Genomic DNA, 19,623 nt, shown 5'->3' with positions numbered 1-19,623 from the left:
AAATTATCAGAAACAAGGTCAGAACTTGAAATAACATCAGATGGGAGACTGATGAAGGGGTACAGGCTATACTGACAGGAGGCTGCAGGTCTTCTCTCAGCCCACTGAGAGAAGCGAATGGTCTCTCCATTCGCTCCACTGAGGGTCTTCCAAACCCCTTATTTCTTTGGACCCTCTGTCTTTTTCTTTACTTAGTGACCTTGACTCCTTCCATCCCAGCCCTTCCCTTTGGGAGTCCCTGTCCTGGGTCACTAGAGCCATCATGAGAAGGTGGGTGCTGGGGATCCTTTTCAGTGGCCTTGGGTGTGAGAATGGTGTGGAGGGGATTCCCCTGGCATACATACCAAATTGAAACTTTGTGTTTCTTTCTGTGGGGACAGTGTTACATAGTTAAGTTCAAGAATTCAGGTATTGTTAGTATTGTCAGCATGGGGGTGATGTGATACTGGCCCAGATGATGCTGTACACACAGTGTTCCTTTATTGCAGTGGCGGAATGCTGAAGTTGGGAATTGACTACATTTACAGCAAGCAGTAAGCAAGCCTCCTCATTGTCCAGAGGGAGATGTTATCTCATCTCTCAAGGTCAACCCTGAGAAATGGCCTGGGTAAAGAGTGGTCAGGGCTTTGTATTCTTGTCATACCCAGGGGGATGTGTAGTAGCAGGACTCACAGGGTACCCCCTAAAGGAGTAGCTTCCAAGAAAAGTATGAATCTAAAACAATCTGTTTACAATGCAAAGCAGTGCAGAGAAACTTAGAAAGATGGAGAGTGTCTGTGTTCTGTTTCAGAAAAAAAAAGTGAACTACTGAAGATGCTTATTTTGTCTGTAAACCCACAAATAGATACTGTTAGGTCAAAGTGTGAGCTGAATAACCTTGAATTGTGTGACTACCTTAGACCTAAAAAGATAAATAGTGAATAAATAATGAACTTTTTAGTAACTAAATTCTTAAGCAACAGAGACATTGAGATCATGATATTTCTTTAGGCTATAAAGTAGAGGAATCCATCAGAACAAATTCAACAGGAAGATTTAGAGATCTGAAAAGCTATCCAGATTCTAGTAAAGAAATTACTTCTGTGCTGACTACTTTTTGGCTTTGCTGCTACCAGACACTGTGCACGTAAAAGAAAAACATGCTTCGTTAAAATATTTGCAGTTCCTCTTTAGATGGAGATTTGGGGCTCCTAAAAATTTATCCTGAATAAAGACTTTGGCAAGTAATCTCTTCTGTGGTTACAGTAGCTTTGGAATGAGAAGTGAACAAAAATTTTTTTTCCCTGATGTGTTGCATTAGGTTAGATTTATGTCATGGCAACTTTAACATTCTTTATTCTTTATTTCTCAGTTTAGCATCTTGATAAGGTTAATAAATAATTATTTTTAGAGGGATGCTGGTTTATATCTTAATAAATAATTAAATGCTTCTGTCCTTTCTCTGATTTCTCTTCCTATAAACTACCCCTGGAGACTCATTCCTAGGAAGACAGTCCTCCCATGACCTAGATGCTTTCTAGCTGTTTTGTTTCCCTGCTCAGAAGCAATCATTGTTACCAGTTTTTTGTGCATTCTTTCTGAGATAGTTCTTTAGTATATAAGAGTATATCTTTTTACCTATTTACCTGTTTTATGGAAATGGTAACATACTATAAACACTCTCCTGCATGTCACTCTTTTCAATATATCTTAGAGATTTTTCGACAGCAGTACATAAAAAGTTTTCTTATTATTTTAATAGGTGCATGGTAGTCTTATCTCATATAGCTGTCATAATCATTTAAGAGTTTTGTGGATTTTTTTTTTTCTTTGTAAACATTCCTCCATTGAATAACTTGGTACTTACTTCAGTTTGTTCATATGAAAGTGTATCTGTAGGAGAAATTCTTGGAACTGAAACTAGAGCGTCAGAAGCTAGGTAGCTTTTCACCTTAGGGGTAGTTGTAATTTGTCACAGGGTTTCTTAATGGTACCCATCGATAGGTTTCAGTGTTTCCATAAACAAGTTCCCTTTTCTTCACCTCACTCTGTTCCCTGCATAATTGCTTGTAATACTTTGTATGCATGTACATTTGTCTGGAAAGAGGGTCCTTAGCTTCTGCCTTCCATGGCCTTTTGAGGTGAATGAAAGTCCTTGTTTGCTTGGGGTTTTTTAATAGCTTAGTTGGGCTAAAATTCATATACTATGGAGTTTACCATTTTATTTTAAAAAACTGTTTATTTGGCTTTGCTGGGTCTCCGTGGCTGTGCACAGGCTTTCTCTAGTTGCAGCGAGGGGGGGCTACTCTCTCGTGGCAGAGCGTGAGCTTCCGACTGTGGCGGCTTCTCTTGTTGCAGAGCGCGGGCTCTGGGGTGCTTGGGCTTCAGTGGTTGTGGCACGCGGGTGTGGTTGCCCTGCCGCATGTGAAATCCTACTGGACCAAGGATCAAACTTGTGTCTCCTGCATTGGCAGGTGGATTCTTAGCCCCTGGACCACCAGGGAAGTCGGAGTTTACCCTTTTAAAGTGCACTGTTTAGTGATTGCTTAGTACATTCTCAGAGTTATGCAACTGTTACTGATGTTTAATTCTAGGATATTTCATCACCCTAAAAAGAAACTCCATTCCTGTTAGCAGTCATTCCTCATCTGCCATCCTCTTCAACCCCTGGCAGCTACTTCCTAATCTGCTTTCTGTATAAGGAAAAGTGAAAGTTTCTCAGTTGTGTCTGACTCTTTGTGACTCCATGGACTGTACTGTCCATGGAATTCTCCAGGCCAGAATACTGGAGTGGGTAGCCTTTCCCTTCTCCAGGGGAACTTCCCAACCCAGGGATTGAACCCAGGTCTCCCACATTGCAAGTGGATTCTTCACCAGCCACAAGGGAATCCCAAGAATACTGGAGTGGGTAGCCTATCCTTTCTCCAGCGGATCTTCCTGACCCAGAAATTGGACCAGGGTCTCCTGCACTGCAGGTAGATTCTATACGAACTGAGTTAAGCCTGCTTTCTGTATAGAGTTGCCTATCCTGGACATTTCATGTCAATAGAATTATACATGATGTAGCTTTTGTGTATGACTTCTTTCATTTAGCACAATATTTTTCAAGATGTATTTATGTGGTATATTTCAATGTTTTCTCCTTTTTTTGGCCAAATAATAGTCCATTTTTCAGATATACCACATTTGGGTTATCCATCCATCAGTTGATGGACATTTGGGTGGTCTCCACTTTTAGGCTACTAGGAATAATGCTGCTTTGAAAATTCATGTGCAAGTTTGTGTAGTCTTTTAAAAGCAATTTTTAGTATATAAAGAGTGTTTACAAATCAGAAAGATGCAAGTTAACCCAACAACCAAATGGACAAAATAAGTGAATAGATAATTTACAAAGAAAAATGACAAATTATTTCAATGAAAGTATCATTGGCTATATAGTCCTGAAGGTGTGTATTCTCCAGAACATCACTGTTCTACAAATGTGTGAAAGAATATTAATTGTTAACAGGAGAGAACTTTTGACTGGTTAAAGGTGGTTAACAAATAATACTCAAAGATTAAACCTGTTATGGTTAACATTTTCTGTGGCTCTTACCACCCTTGATTATGAGTTTTAAAGGAAAGTTCTTTTTGCTTTTCCTATAACTCCTTAGTGTTATGTCTGTACTGCAGTCTTATGTGTGTGTGTGCATGTGTGTGGACATGTGTACAGACCTTGCATATGGTAATAATTTCAAATTTTAAAAAGTTGTGAAAGCAAAACTAGTGCAGAGAACACCATGTAACTTTACCTGGATTCACCTGTTGTTAACATTTTACCACATTTGCTTTATCAGTTAGTTTTATTTATCTGCCTGTCTAACCATCTGCATATATATATATATACACACATATATACATTTTTTTCCTGAACTATTTTACAGTAAGTTACATACCTTATAGTTCTTTACCCTTAAATATGTCAGTGTGTATTTCCTCAGAATAGGGATATTCTCTTACCCTTTGTAAAATACTTTTTTCAGCTGTCAGTATGACAGTTTTATCGCTTGAGTTTTTCCCCCTCCAGTGTAGGATCCCTGTAGGGTCAGCTACTGCACTGAGATGTCATGTCTCTTTGACTTCTTTCAGTCTGGAGCATTCCCATAGCCTTTGTCTTTTTGACGCTTCTGAGAAGTTCAGCTCTTCTCTAATATAGTTTTGATAAGTATTTCACATTTATTTTCACATAGTCCTATTTGATTCTCTCAAAATCCTTGTAAAGCGGGCTTTGTTCCCATTTTACCATTGAATGAATCAGTTGGTTAAATATTTCAGTCAAGGCCATGTTACTTAGATGGCTGATATTGATGAAGTGGTATATACCAGACTCTTTGTTGTAAGTGCATAAAACCTCCTAATGGCCTTCTCAGGCAAATGAGAGTCCTGATAAATACAGAATAAGGAGCAGACTGAGGGATCTTGGGAGGAGAGTGAATTAGATTTTTATTCTTAGGCCCTGGTTTTCTGCTTTTGTATGAATTAAATGGGATTTCCAGATTTTGTCGGTTTTTGTTTTAATCTGATGTTTAATATTTGAAATCTGTAAAAATAAGAGCTGGAATGAAGGCAGATATTTGCAATATTACTTTAGTTGAACAGTTTATCAGAGTATCTCTGAGGCACATTGTTGATGGAATTAAGAATATGTGTTTCCTCACCCAGTTTATTCATAGCTGCAGGATATTTTTTAGTGAAGCTTATAGCTTCAGTTCAGTTCAGTTGCTCAGTTGTGTCTGACTCTTTGTGACCCCATGAATCGCAACACGCCAGGCCTCCCTGTCCATCACCAACTCCCGGAGTTCACTCAAACTCACGTCCATCGAGTCAGTGATGCCATCCAGCCATCTCATCTTCTGTCGTCCCCTTCTCCTCCTGCACCCAATCCCTCCCAGCATCAGGGTCTTTTCCAATGAGTCAACTCTTTGAGTGAGGTGGCCAAAGTATTGGAGTTTCAGCTTTAGCATCATTCGTTCCAATGAACACCCAGGACTGATCTCCTTTAGGATGGACTGGTTGGATCTCCTTGCAGTCCAAGGGACTCTCAAGAGTCTTCTCCAACATCACAGTTCAAAAGCATCAATTCTTCGGCGCTCAGCTTTCTTCACAGTCCAACTCTCACATCCATACATCACCACAGCGAAAACCCTAGCCTTGACTAGACGGACCTTTGTTGGCAAAGTAATGTCTCTGCTTTTTTAATATGCTCTCGAGGTTGGTCATAACTTTCTTTCCAAGGAGTAAGCATCTTTTAATTTCATGGCTGCAGTCACTATCTGCAGTGATTTTGGAGCCCAGCATATAGCTTAGTGGTAAAAAATCTGCCTGCATTGCAGGAGCCACAGGAGACATGAGTTTGATCCCTGGGTCTGCAAGATCCCATGGAGGAGGAACTGGCAACCCACGGTGGTATTCTTGCCTGGAGAATCCCATGAATAGAGGAGCGTGGTGGGTGACAGTCTATGGGGTGGCAAAGAGTTGGATACGACTGGAGCAACTTAGCACAGCATGGCATGTGTGTAGTACATTACAGTTTACAGACAACCTTCATGTCCATTAAATTTGATCTTCACCTCCATCATATGACCTGCGATAGTGGAGTTAGAATTCAGACCTTGGCCTTCCCTCAGTTCAGCACTGTGGTCTTTACTCTGCTCTGTCAACGAGGCTTACAAGGCAGCCCTGATGTGGTGCCAACTTCAAATTATCCGTATCTTGAAACTTGCTGTTCCCTTTTCTCTCTCTCTACAAATGTATTCTCTTAATTAAGAAAAAAATTCAAGCAGATGGTTTTAAGTTTTGTGAGACAAAGTATAAAGATTGACTTTATTTGAACAGTCTGGAATCAGATAAAACAGCAAAGTTAATAGCATCCATATTTTATGATACAGTAGTCATTATTGTGCTACACGGTAATTAAGCACATGTGTTTAACATTGGTACTAGAACCATTTTGTTTTTGGATTGGATGAGACCTTTAGAGGATTAAAGTGTCATTTTCCAGTAGGTGAAGTTTATTTCTTTTTTATTTAATTGAATAAAGTTTTGTTTGATATAATGAAGAGGTTAATCAGCAACAGTGTTCGCTTTATACATCAGTGTAGAGAGAAAAACTCAGCAAAATGAGAATTAGAACTGATAGATGTATAGTAGCCTAGTGGTTCATTCACCTGTATGTTACCCGTACTTGATCTGTCTTGAGCTTGTGTGAGATGTTGGGATGTATTTCTTAGCCGTAAAATATTTTAATATCTTTATAGCCATTCAGGACTTCGAAGCTCATTTTTTAGCAATGTCATGGAATCAAGGGTCTATATAGTCTATTTATTTGTAAGAAGAACATGTCTTGTGTTTATCAGTAACTTAAAATGAAACATAATGCAAAGAGACTTAGGATTTTGACTCTTAAATTGATCCAACCTTCAAAAAGTATTTGTCCATTTGTGAAAGTTCTCCTTTTATGAGAGTCTTTCTTTTTTTTTAAATTTTATTATTATTTTTTAATATAAATTTATTTTAATTGGAGGCTAATTACTTTACAGTACTGTAGTGGTTTTGCCGTGCATTGACATGAATCCGTACACGTGTTCCCCATCCTGACCCTCCCTCCCACCTCCCTCCCCATACCATCCCTCTGGGTCTCCTCAGTGCACCAGCCCCGAGCACCCTGTATCATGCGTCGAACCTGGACTGGCGATCCATTTCACATATGATAATATACATGTTTCAATGCCATTCTCCCAAATCATCCCACCCTCGCCCTCTCACACAGAGTCCAAAAGACTGTGCTTTACATCTGGGTCTCCTTTGCTGTCTCTCATATAGGGTTATTGTTACCATCTTTCTAAATTCCATATATATGCGTTAGTATACTGTATTGGTGTTTTTCTTTCTGACTTGCTTCATTCTGTATAATAGGTTCCAGTTTCATCCACCTCATTAGAACTGATTCGAATGTATTCTTTTTAATGGCTGAGTAATACTCCATTGTGTATGTGTACCACAGCTTTCTTATCCATTCGTCTGCTGATAGACATCTAGGTTGCTTCCATGTCCTGGCTATTGTAAACAGTGCTGCAGTGAACACTGGGGTACACGTGTCTCTTTCAATTCTGGTTTCCTCGGTGTGTATGCCCAGCATTGGGATTGCTGGGTCATATGGCAATTGTGAGAGTCTTTCTTACAGTCAAATAAATGTTTAATAAGGAAACGCTATTGATGTTTTATAGTGCAGTGGCAATACAGGGAGAATATTTTTCTGCTTTGGAGTTTTTCCTTTTCCAAGACATAATGCTTGGGAAAGAGTTGTCTGAAGGCAGGATGATCAGAAGCAGGGACCGGCTAGCTGTTCACTCATCTCAATCATGCTAAATCATCTTATACGCCCACAAGGAGATGTGTCAATTGATTAATGGGCCAGAGTATTGATTTTATGTTTGTAGACTGCTAACAGAGGAGGGTAAACTTCCAGATACAAGCAGTTCCATAAGCCTTCAATTTCAAACAGGCACATAATTAAAGTAACCACACAGTTCACTGAGTTTAGAGTTCCGTACTGTAATGCAGGACTTCCTGTTTGGTATTTAAAAGCAGCGTGGAGCTATTGTGTAAGTAGCACTGGTCTTGGAATTAACTGCCCTAAATTCTAGCCTTGATTCTTCTACTCTTAACAGTGTCAAATGATGAGCCTTATTTTAAAGAATCTTGAAAACTATAACAATTTCAACAAGAGATTAATTAAATGTTTTACGGAGCATCAATGTAATTGAAATACTGTGCTGCCATTCTCATGGCATGTCAAAGATGATCATGATATGTTGTATGGGAAGAAAATCAGTTTACAGAATAGTAATTACAGGTAGTCCTTTTTTTCTTTTAAAATATCCTCCCCTGTCAAACAAACAAACAATATGCATATGTTTAATCTGAAATTTTATTTTATTTTTTTTACCCTCAAAAATACAGAATAATTTAAATATTTTATTCAGTTAGCTGAAGATAGCTTGCTGAGATGTAAAGTAGGAGCTCTGTGTTTGGAGATTCCTGTGGACTTCATATATTTTTATTGTATTCATCTTTTGTATTTATTGGTAATACTGAGTATTTACTGCATTTTCAGAACTATTGTTATCTCTTTCTATGGGAAGAAATGAATATTTGGCTACAGGTGGTTTTCATTTCTTTAGTCTGAGGCATGTGCACTGACGGCCTTTGAAACTTTATGCTGTATAATATGCAGGTGCTTTTATTGTTTATAGAAATCCCTAATCCTGTTTGAAATTTATTAGGTAGTGTGCCATCTGTAAGCCTCCCTAGAGTCCATACATTAATCAGCCTTTAAATAAGTAAGGTTACCTTTTATCCAACTTTTAGTACAAGCTCTTCCATCTGGGAACCTTCTCTTTTACGTGCTTGCTCGGTGTTCTGTGTACTTTAGCGCTCTTGTGTTAAGTATTAATTATGGACACTGGCATTCTCAGTAAAAATGAAGATCACTAAGAGTAATAGTAGCTTGAACAAAGTGGCATTGTCCGGAAATAGTTTGAAATTGATGGATAGTTAAAACCCATCGTGATTTGGCACTGCCCCGTGTGTGTATGTGTGTTGAAGAGTGGGGTAGTTATGCCACAGGGAGATTTTGTAGATTGATGATAACCAAAGTCAGCATTCTTGTGATGTTTCAGTTAAAAAAGAAAAAAAAGGGGGGGAAAGATACACTTCTTGATATCTCAGGTAATATTTCTTTTCCTTGTGGATTCTTTTTTTTTCCTTATGGAGTCTGATTGCTCAGTTGGATTTGGTATACCTCTATTTCTAGAAACTGTAGTATGGGGTGGAAATTGCAGTGTTATCTCAAAAGAAATCAGCATTAAATTATTTAATTTTATTTATGTATCTCAGTGAAAGTTATTAAACAGCCACAGTAAAATGTTTCCTTTTTTAAAAGTCCTTTACAAAACAGAGAAGTCAGAAATTCTGTCATCTGTACACTTACAATAATACATTTAATATTATTTGATTCTTTTTATGGACTTAATTTTACTATCTCACATTCTCTCTGAAATAGACTAATGCTAAAACACTTTTCACATCTTTGTTTATAAAATATGACAAAAATAATTTTGGTCAGTAAGTTTTGATTATGGTAGATATTGTGGGTCATATGACATAGTTTTGGCTTCCGAGGTATAAAATCTAGGAAAAGAGAGAAAAAGTCAGCATTTTTGAAACAGAGCATTCAGCTGTATCTTCTGAACTACAAGGGCATAAGTAATTCAGACAATATTAAAAACTCCAAGTGGTCTATCATAATTAAGAGTTTGGATGGTCCTTAAATAGCTTAGTAGAGGAAAGCATTCTAAATCAGAACACACAGTATGAATAAAGGAACGCGTTAGATATGTGTGAAGATCATGGAATAACCTTGATTGGAAGGTGTGGTGTGAATAGTTGGAGAGTTAGAAAAGTAGAGAGTGGTCGCATTATGGAAGATTTTGAAAGCAAACGTGGGTAGGTAAAATATGTGACTAGCTTGCTTTTGCAATGGAGAAGGCAATGGCACCCCACTCCAGTACTCTTGCCTGGCAAATCCCATGGACAGAGGAGCCTGGTAGGCTGCAGTCCATGGGGTAGCTAGGAGTCAGACACGACTGAGCGACTTCACTTTCACTTTTTGCTTTCATGCATTGGAGAGGGAGGTGGCAGCCCACTCCAGTGTTCTTGCCTGGAGAATCCCAGGGACGGGGGAGCCTGGTGGGCTGCTGTCTCTGGGGTCACACAGAGTCGGGCATGACTGAAGCGACTTAGCAGCAGCAGCAGCAAGATTAAAATGTTTTTAGGAGAAGAAAGTTATCTTAAAAATTGTAGACAGAAGGAGCTTCAAGCCAGCTGAAGTAGTTAGAAAGCTGTTGCAGTAGTCTGGAGATGAGTTAATATGGTAGGGAATGAAAGAAAAATAGGTTACAGGACACACCTTCCTTTATATCCTGAGAGATACCATTGATAGAAAATCAGTAGGTTTTAAAGAATAGGTAGAGGGAGATAATGAATTCAGTTGGCATGTGGTGAATTTGAAGTGATGGTAACTCTACCAGCAGAAGTGGCCCTATAAGTAACTGGATAGATGGTTCCGAAAAACAGTCAAGTAATTCAGGGCCTCTGATATAGATTAAAGCTGTATGTATACATATAAATAGTATTTCTAAAGGGAAAGTGGGAAGATCAATAAATAAATCTTATTTATTATTTATCAATAAATAAGTCTTATTTCTGGTGAAAACACCAGAAGAAATCATTTAACAGGTTTTAGAAGGCCTTATTTAATCATTTGATTTCAGTTTATTTCATTTGAGTATTTTTTTAAAAACAACCAATAAGCTATCTTTTGAACAATTTGTTTAAAGATAATTATAAAAATCAGTATATTCTTCACTGATGTGATTCTAAAATCCAACTATTTTTGATTTACTGTAACTTTTCCTAGATTGCTGTGTTAAGGAGACAGCAACGTATGATTAAAAATCGAGAGTCAGCTTGTCAGTCCCGCAAGAAGAAGAAAGAATACATGCTAGGCTTAGAGGCAAGGTTAAAGGCAGCCCTTTTGGAGAATGAGAAGCTGAAGAAAGAGAATGGTTCCCTGAAGCGGCAACTGGATGAAGTTGTATCAGAGGTGAGTGCTAGTTAGTGATAGAGGCGAGATGATGGGTTGAAGTATTTTTTTTTCCTGATAAAGCAATTGGAAATTTTACATTTTAAATTAAATTTTGTAAAATAATAATAGGAAAAGGCAGGCACAATAAGCCCAAAAACATTTGTCATAAGGATAAAATGTTGGAAAGAGGAGCTTTGGAATTGTACCTCCCAAGCTGTGTATAAAAATTGTCTCCTTTTCCTGGGTTTCTTCTCCCTTATTATCATAGCACCCTTTCTCTGTTTTTTTTTTTTTTTTTTTGACTAAATGAATCACATCAGGTCTCCTAAGTAGTCCCACTAGGTCTTCCCTTTTAAAAGAGTAAACAATACAAAATTTAAAAATTTAATGTGTTCTCAGTTCACCCAACCACTATGCTATACTTTGTATTTCGTTGCTATGCATCCCAATGAGGATAATCACCTCAGTTCTGTTCATGAAATCTGCTGCCTTCAGAATTTCCTACTGCAGTGCTTTCTTGAACCAAACAGATGCCTCTGCCTAGTAAATGGGACGTTTTTGTTTGACTGTGCAGGGCAGCATGTGGGATCTTCATTCCCTGACCAGGGACCAAACCCATGCTCCCTGCAGTGGAAGCGTGGAGTCCTGACCACCGGAGACTGGCTTCTTACATTGCTCTTTCTATCTTACCCTGAGCACATGGGAATATTCCATTATGTTACTGAAAACAGTGATTTAAGAGAGAGACAGATTACTAAAGTACAGTGTCTTGGGATTCTTTGAAGATTCATAAAAACATAAAATTGTTGACTTCTTCCTTTGGGTGAAGAGGCCTCTGTAACAAGGGCTGCTGTGTCTCTTCTCTCCTACTCCTCTCCTTAGTCTTTTGAAAAGTATTCTTTCCTCATATTTGCATTTTGGTTTTCATTTAAGCATTCTCATAACTGGTAAAGAGGAGGGTTATTATTATCTTAGATGTTGCTTTTTGTGAGACTGATGTGTAATTCAATTGTATTTAATATGATCATTTTCTTTAGAACCAGAGGCTTAAAGTTCCTAGTCCGAAGCGAAGAGCTATCTGTGTGATGATAGTTTTGGCATTTGTAATATTGAACTATGGACCCATGAGGTAAGTGTATAGATATTTGTTTTGGATACTAATGCTAGAAATTTGAATTCTTATTATTTATTATTTTTGCTCTAGTCATAAACTAGGGAAAAATGGATTTGTTTTTTCCTCCTCAGAGGCAAGATAACAGAAGAAAGATTGGTTCCTCTTTCTTGTTCTTCATGTAGGTCTGGCAGAAAGTAAAGTTCATGTTTTTTTTAAATGAAGGAAGCCTTAAGTTATTAAACAGAGCACTGTTAAGCATAATACTGAACTGAAAAAGATCATGGGCCTTGAAATTAGACTGAGTTCAAATCCTAGCTTCCCCACCTAGCTTAGTAACTTTGTTGTCTTATTCAAGTTACTTAATCTCTCTATGCCTCAATTACTTACCTTTAAAATGTAATTATAATATTACCTCCCTCAATACTATGATACTTGAGTGTCAGTGATTATAAGGCACTTGAATGATTTCTTCCCTAACTAGAGCAGTAATTCTGTTTCCTCTTCCGTAGGTTTGGAACAGGAATTAATATAAATATTTTAAGCATTCTAGCTGTATTTGACACAGGTTTTCAGCTAAATCACAACTAAGAAGTGCTGCATTAATGTTGAAATTATAGAATACTAGAATTCAAAGGGATCTTAAAAATCATCTTTTTCAGATTCCCACTAACCATGGCATACTCTGCACATGAACAAAGTCAGCATCCTAGATGTTGGGGAGTCAAAGAGTAGTTAGACAGGGGCCGTGCCTTTAAAGATCTCATGATCCAGCTGGGAGGAGAGACGTGTGGCAGGATGACTATAGCATAATGTGATAAATGTCATAACTTCAGTATGAACAAAGTACTAAAAGAATATAAACCAGAATATGCATTCCTTGAGGAGAAGGTTCATGTCATATTGATAGATGCACAAAACATTTTCTTTTGTTGAATGCCAGAATGATGAGGGAAATCCCATAGAGGAAGCTGAATCTTACAGTACGACGATCGTTTGCCTGGTGGAAAGTACGGGAGAGGCATGCCAAGGGAGCAGCATGATAAGAGGCACAGTTATGAAATGTCTGACAAGTTCAGAAAAAAAGTGAAAAATCCGGTGCATTTTATGTATGTAGAAGTGTGTGTGAGGAAATATAGCTGGTGATACAAGTGAGGCCAGATAATGAAGGGCTTAGTATGCTGCTGTATTCAGTGCTACTATAAACCAGTCATTCCTGGGTTTTTAGGCAGAGGGTAACATAATCAGTTTCGTATCTTAGGAAGATGACTAAAATGACTCTGAGGGTGCTATTGAAAATGGTTTGGATGGAGGAGAAACTGTTGACAGAGACAGCATGGGATTCTGTTGATGTATGTAAAGCAATAGACAAGAGTCTAAACTTGGACTATGGTGATGGAAAGGATGGCCTATCCCAGGGTACATCTCTGATGTAAACTCTGTGGGATTTGATGATGAATACAGTGTGGAATGTGAGGAGGAAAAGAGAGAAAGGAAACATAATTCCAAAATTTCTCTCTTGAGGGACCAAATGGTGATACTCTTATATGAAGTAGCCAACATATAAAGATGAATAATTTCATGGTGGAAAATAATGGTTTCTATTGTTAGTATAAATTTGAGATAGTGACTAGATATTGGGAAATTTGAGGTAATGCCTAGATATTCAGTTCAGTTCAGTCGCTCAGTCATGTCTGACTCTTTGCGACCCCATGAACCGCAGCACGCCAGGCCTCCCTGTCCATCACCAACTCCCGGACTTCACCCAGACTCACGTCCATCGAGTCAGTGATGCCATCCAGCCATGTCATCCTCTGTTGTCCCCTTCTCCTCTTGCCCCCAACCCCTCCCTACCAATTATCTGATAGATAGACAGAGATGTTAGTGGAGTAGCTGAGATTATCCAAGGAGAAAAATAGAGGAAGAAGAATAATAAGAATCTGAGTGACTCAGCATGAACAATAGATAGACCCAGGGAAAGACACTCAAAGTGAATAGGATTGGGGACAGAATGAGAAGAAAATGATTTTCTGAAGCCAAGGATGAAAAGAGTTTCAGGAGGGGCTTGAGCAGTGGTATCACATGTTGAGGGCTTGGGAGAGGCAGAAAACTGAGATGAAAATACTGAATTTGGTGATTAGCAGGTCAGTGGTAATCTTGGAAAGCAGATTTATTAGGGATAGGAGTGAAATCTGTATTAAAATTAGTTGAGAACTGAAAGGAATTATAAGTTGAATAATAATAATCTCTTTTTTATTTATGACGATTTTAAACAGAGAAAATAGTATAATAGTATAATGAACCTCCTGTTCACATGTTTGATAGCCAAACCAGGTCATTCCCATTTTATTTCTATGTAGTTGTTTTCTAAAAATGAAGTCGATCTCATATTGGACTCTGGTTGTTGTTCGATGTTAGCACAATTCCCCAGAGCATTTGAAATCTCTTCATGGAGTCCCAGAGACCTCGCTTTTTAATTGGTTAACTAAGATAGCTCGGTGAAAAGTCATGATTTCAAGTTGACTTATTTTTGAAAGTTGACACTATACTAGACAAGTTACATAAAACATGCTGAAGAGATACCTAAAATAAGCATTTGCATTATTAAAAAAAAATTTATTGCTTTTTTCATTATTTATTTTTGACATTTTACCCGTATCCTTTATATTAAAATTCTTTTGTTTTTGTGTGTGAGAACTGGACTCCTTTTTCTTTTTTAAAAAAATACTAATTTATTTCACTGCATCAGGTCTCAGTTGCGGCATGCAGGGTCTTTCGTTGTGGTGCACGGACTTCCTAGTTGTAGCATGTGGGCCCCTAGTTGTGTCACAAGGGTTCCAGTGTGCGTGTGCGGGCTCAGTAGTTGTTGTGTGTGGGCTTAGCTGTCCCATAGCATGTGGGATCTTAGCTCCCCAACCAGGGATCAAAGCCCCTGTCCCCTGCATTGCAAGGCAGATTCTTAACCATTGAAGAATCAAGGAAGTCCCAAGGAGTGCAACTTCTTTATTTAAGAAGATCTATCTTTTGATTAATATAGGAGACAAGAGACGTGCTAATGAAAACTTTGTCATCCTGATTTAGGAACTTGAATATAATTAAATTACTTGAATAAAGTGAATTAGATTACTATGGAGTGAATATAAAGTCATCAGTTAGTTCAGTCGCTCACTCGTGTCCAACTCTTTTGACCCCATGGACTGCAGCACACCAGGTTTCCCTGTCCATCACCAACTCCTGGAGTTTGCTCAGACTCATGTCCATTGAGTCGGTGATGCCATCTAACCATCTCATCCTCTGTCGTCCCCTTCTCCTCCTGCCTTCAATCTTTCCCAGCCTCAGGGTCTTTTCCAATGAGTCAGTTCTTCGCATCAGGTTTCCAAAGGATTGGGGTTTCAGCTTCAGCATCAGTCCTTCCAATGAATATTAGGACTGATTTCCTTTAGGATGGACTGGTTGGATCTCCTTGCAGTCCAAGGGACTCTCAAGAGTCTTCTCCAGCACCACAGTTCAAAAGCATCAATTCTTCTGCACTCATCAACATGAGTGCAACTCTCAAAAGTTGAGTGCATTTTATACTGGGACCCTCAGTACCAGACGGAGCTCCGTGAGTGCAGGTTGCGGTGAGCAGGGCCTGCTCTCTGTTGTGGTGTGTGGGCTTCTTACTTCGGTGGCTCTTTTTGTTGCATTGCACAGGCCTAGGTGTGTGGGCTTCAGTAGCAGCCCGCAGTCTCAGTCTTTGTGGCACGCAGGCTTTAATTGGCCCTCGGCATGTGGAATCTTCCTGGACTAGGATAGAACTCACGTCCCGTCCATTGGCAGGCGGATTCCTATCCACTATACTACCACGGAATCTCAGAGATACACATTTATATGATTTCTTAAAAGCTGTGTGCTTTTAGTTCCTCATTTGTTATCTAGGCTCTCTGAGGTGAGGCTCATTGTTTTTTCAGTCAGACCTACAGCATATATTTTTATATGTTTGCCAGGTGCTGAGCAAGGAACCAGGAATGTACACATGAATAAAAGCATGTCTAGTAAGAGAAGCACATATGTAAACAATTGTAATATGAAAAAAGATTATGTAGGTATTGTGTAAAGATAGCATATTCTTGAAGGAACATCAATAACTCTGATAATGGTAGTCACAGTGACTTTTTGTAGTAGCATTTGATGAACGAATAAAGACAGTAGAATTTTGCTTCAGGAAGTGAGAATGGTGTTGGGTATGTCCTGTTGTGAAAGTCTGTATAAGTCAATAGAGATTTGAAAGATAAGACAGGAACAAAAAACTTTTAATGAATTACTGATCTTCACAGATGCTGAGGTGATGGGTGTATCAAAGGATGGGTCTTATTTCCATGAGCAAGTAGATTGACCCATTATGGATGGAGGGGATAGTGGTCTCAATTTATCAATAAAGGTTTGTGTTTAAAAAATTAGATGGATAGTACAAAAAGAATAAATAAGAATGAGAGAAAGTTGAAATACTTGAAAATCCTGAGAAGCAACCCAAGGAAATCTATGCCTGTCTTTATGTGAAGCTTTAGGAACAGAAAGCCAAGAAGTAATGGGAATATCAGCAACTGTTCAGATTTTAAAAACATGTTTAAAAGGCTTAGACTGAAGATAAAAAAAAACAGAGAAGAACTAGAAGGAATGAAGAAATATCAAGATGTCTTAACAAGTTGGAATATCTCAGACACCAAGAAGGAAATAGGAAAGAAATGGCTACAAAACTCATACAAAGCTGGAATTATTTCTTCTGGAGAAAATTCGGCACAAACAGTGAAATATCAAAGCTAGAGAGCAACAATGACTTGAAAGACTGAGATCTACCCCTGAAGCAAATGTGGGGGATGAAGATGTTCCATCATGTATATTATTCAGAAGTATTTCTTAATTGACCTCACTGTTTGCAGTCTTTTTCACTGCGAGACAGAGGATCTTCTCAGGCCTGGGAGTCTGCAAGAGGAACAGGAACTCCCTAGTTGAACCTTATTAGTACCACCTGGAAGATATTTATTGAACAACTTCCACATCCGTGGCCTTGTGTGTGTGTGTATATATATATATGTATATATAAAGCAAGCATTATTCTGCTTTAATTGATATAGAAACTGCATAGGCTTTTAAATAACAGACCATGAGTTCTAACTCAACTTTTCTCAGGTACCGGAAAACTAAGTCTGGCCAGACAAATAGACATTTTAATCAGAGATTTCAAAAGCATTTTAGATTTAGGAACCTGAACTCTTTCAGAAGAGATCACATTACCGTAATAGTGTTGTTAATGTTGTTTCAGATGTTCAGTGGAGAATTGAACTTTTGTGCCTTACTGGTATGGGTCCAAGTGAAAAAATATATAACACACGTTTGCCAAATATAGGTATGCCTTAAGAAACATTTCCTGAAGGCACTTGGTGATGAAATGTAAATACACCTTATGTCTAAAGTAACAGAGTTTTGTCAAAGTAATGTGTAAGCAAAACTGACTAGTTTGAAGAGTTTTGTGTACCCGAATAGTTATTACACCGAAAAAGAAAATAAACTAAATATAGTTAAAAGGGTTAATTTTTCTGACCTTATTGATATTGTGTGGATGGTAAAGGGGGCATCTAGTGATTTTTGGCACAGAATTCAAGGAACTGGCCTATTCTGGGTGGTCTATAAAAACAGTAACTCTAGGCAGCAGGGAATAACCAAACAGGACAAATGAATTGGTAGGAAACCCTCTTCTCACTTTCTACTCATCGAGGTTGAGTCTATGATTATTAGTCATAGTTTATAAAGAACCTGAAATTTAATCCAGATCTCTTTTTAAAAATTATCATTAAAAACTCTGCCTTTTCTACTAAACCCTAAAGCATTTTTTTTCCCTATCATTATTCAAAAAAACCTTAAAGATGTCTGTTTTTGGCAATATGGCGGGCTAGAGGTACAGAGAAACTTTGCATTTTAGTATACCAGAAAATGCTAGGTTAAAAAACAAGTCAAAACTCTTATTTCATGGCTGAACTGAGGAAAAAGGAAGGATTTCTTGGAAGCCAGAAATAGCCAAGCTAACATGAATCCATGTAGTAAGCTATCATTGGAAGTAGTGTTTGTCCTGGAGTTATTTCCTTATCCTTTTGGCCTAGCATCTGGGAACGGGAAAGAGAGCTCTGGACCTAAGCAAAGTGAAAAGTCGCAACTGAAGCCCTCCTACGCCCACCCAAATAAAGTCAGGACTTCCAAAGAATACCATTCTTGGTTGCTAAAAGAAAAAAAAGTAGATTACCATACCTCAGAGGGGGAGTGTTGCAAAGTACCTTGACTGTGAGTAGAATTTTAAAAAAATTTTCTCTTTACCACAGGCCCTAACTCATGCTGGTTTGAGCCTGAGTTTCTACTACTTGTGTGGCCTCCAAAAAACCAAGACAAAAATCTAGTTTAAGAGATCCTCTGTTGGTGCTACTACTAGTCTCTTGCCCAAAGCAAATGCCAGTCCTTCTCAAAGAAAGGCACTTTAAATAGACATCTAAAAAAATTGCCAAAGGTAGGATTTCAATTGAACATGAATCCGCATCCCCGCACCTCCTCCAAATTATTAAACACACCAGCAAACAGGCTACCGTGAGCAAGAGTTAGAGGAAATAAACTACAGAGTGACACTCTGAAAGACTACAGATATTTGAATTAATAGATACAAAATATAAGTATGTTAAAAGAGGGAGTTAAAGTAAGATGAAAGAACAAAAGACTATCAGAATTGATCAGGACATTTTGAAAAAAATCTGGAAATGTGATAATTAAAAAGTTTGAATTAGAAAAGTAATGCACATGTTAAAACAAAAAATTAGACACATTTGGAGAAATAAATAGTAAATGGGAAGATGGAGCTGAAAAAATTATGCAGAATGTAACATAGAAACATAGAGATGGAAAACATGAGCACTATTAAGAGGCATGGGGTTATACTGCCATAACTAAATAATCAAAGTAACCAATAATCAATAATCAGTCATGAGATGTACTGACATCTTGTACCTCCTGATGTGATGCACTGAAAGGGCACAGTATCACTTTTGGGATAATCTTGCCAAAAATCCATAACCTGGATTTTATCATGAAGAAACATTAGATAAGACCAGATTTGAGGGACATCCAAAATCTTTTGTAGTCTTCAGAAGTGTCAGGGAATTAAGGAAGAAGGAAAATGGACTCAAAAGATTTTGAGACCTAGAAATGAGTAGCCAGCAATAACAACAAAAATAATAAATGTGAACGAAACTTTTTTTTTTTTTAGTTCCAAAATATTTACTGAAAGCGTTCAAATCTTTTATGGATGAAACTAAAACAAGTTGATGGTATAAAACATTAACAGTGTCTAAAACAAATCAAGACAGAAATTTAGTATTAGCTCCCCCCACTTATCCTTGGGGGGTATGTTCCAAGACCCCTCATGGATGGTTAAAATCATGGATAGTATGGAATACTACATATGTATATACACACACACACTATGTTGTTTCCATATGTACATACCCATGATAAAGTTTAATTTCTAGGCACAGTAAGAATAAAAGCAGTAACTAATGATAAAATAGAATAGTTATAACAATATACTGTAAGAAAAATTATATGAATGTGACCTGTTTCTCTCTCAAAATAGCTTATGGTAGCAATTAGTACCTTTTCCATTTTAACTAAGCATTTATACACTGTGGCCGTAACTTCTGCAGCTTGAGATGTGATGATGAAACTAGTATGATTTCTTTCCCTTCTTCGCAGTTTCATGGATAGAAGATTTGTTCTTACATAGGTCTTAGCAACCTCAGTATACAATTTTTTTCCTTTTCTTATTAAG

The 19,623-nt window shown here is 37.9% G+C and overlaps 1 protein-coding gene across 2 annotated transcripts in view; it reads left to right on the top strand.

The window, feature by feature from the left end:
• Window positions 1-19,623, top strand: part of ATF6 (activating transcription factor 6) — a 234,191-nt gene that overhangs the window by 38,574 nt on the left and 175,994 nt on the right. For both annotated transcript variants that reach the window (XM_061400334.1, XM_061400327.1), the window contains exons 8-9: window positions 10,499-10,684; window positions 11,704-11,795. In XM_061400334.1, coding sequence (XP_061256318.1) covers window positions 10,499-10,684; window positions 11,704-11,795 — 278 coding nt within the window. The remainder of the gene's footprint in view (window positions 1-10,498; window positions 10,685-11,703; window positions 11,796-19,623) is intronic.

This window comes from Bos javanicus, chromosome 3 (genome assembly GCF_032452875.1).
Source record: "Bos javanicus breed banteng chromosome 3, ARS-OSU_banteng_1.0, whole genome shotgun sequence".
NCBI lineage: Eukaryota > Metazoa > Chordata > Mammalia > Artiodactyla > Bovidae > Bos > Bos javanicus.
This window is presented reverse-complemented; position numbering and strand designations above follow the sequence as displayed.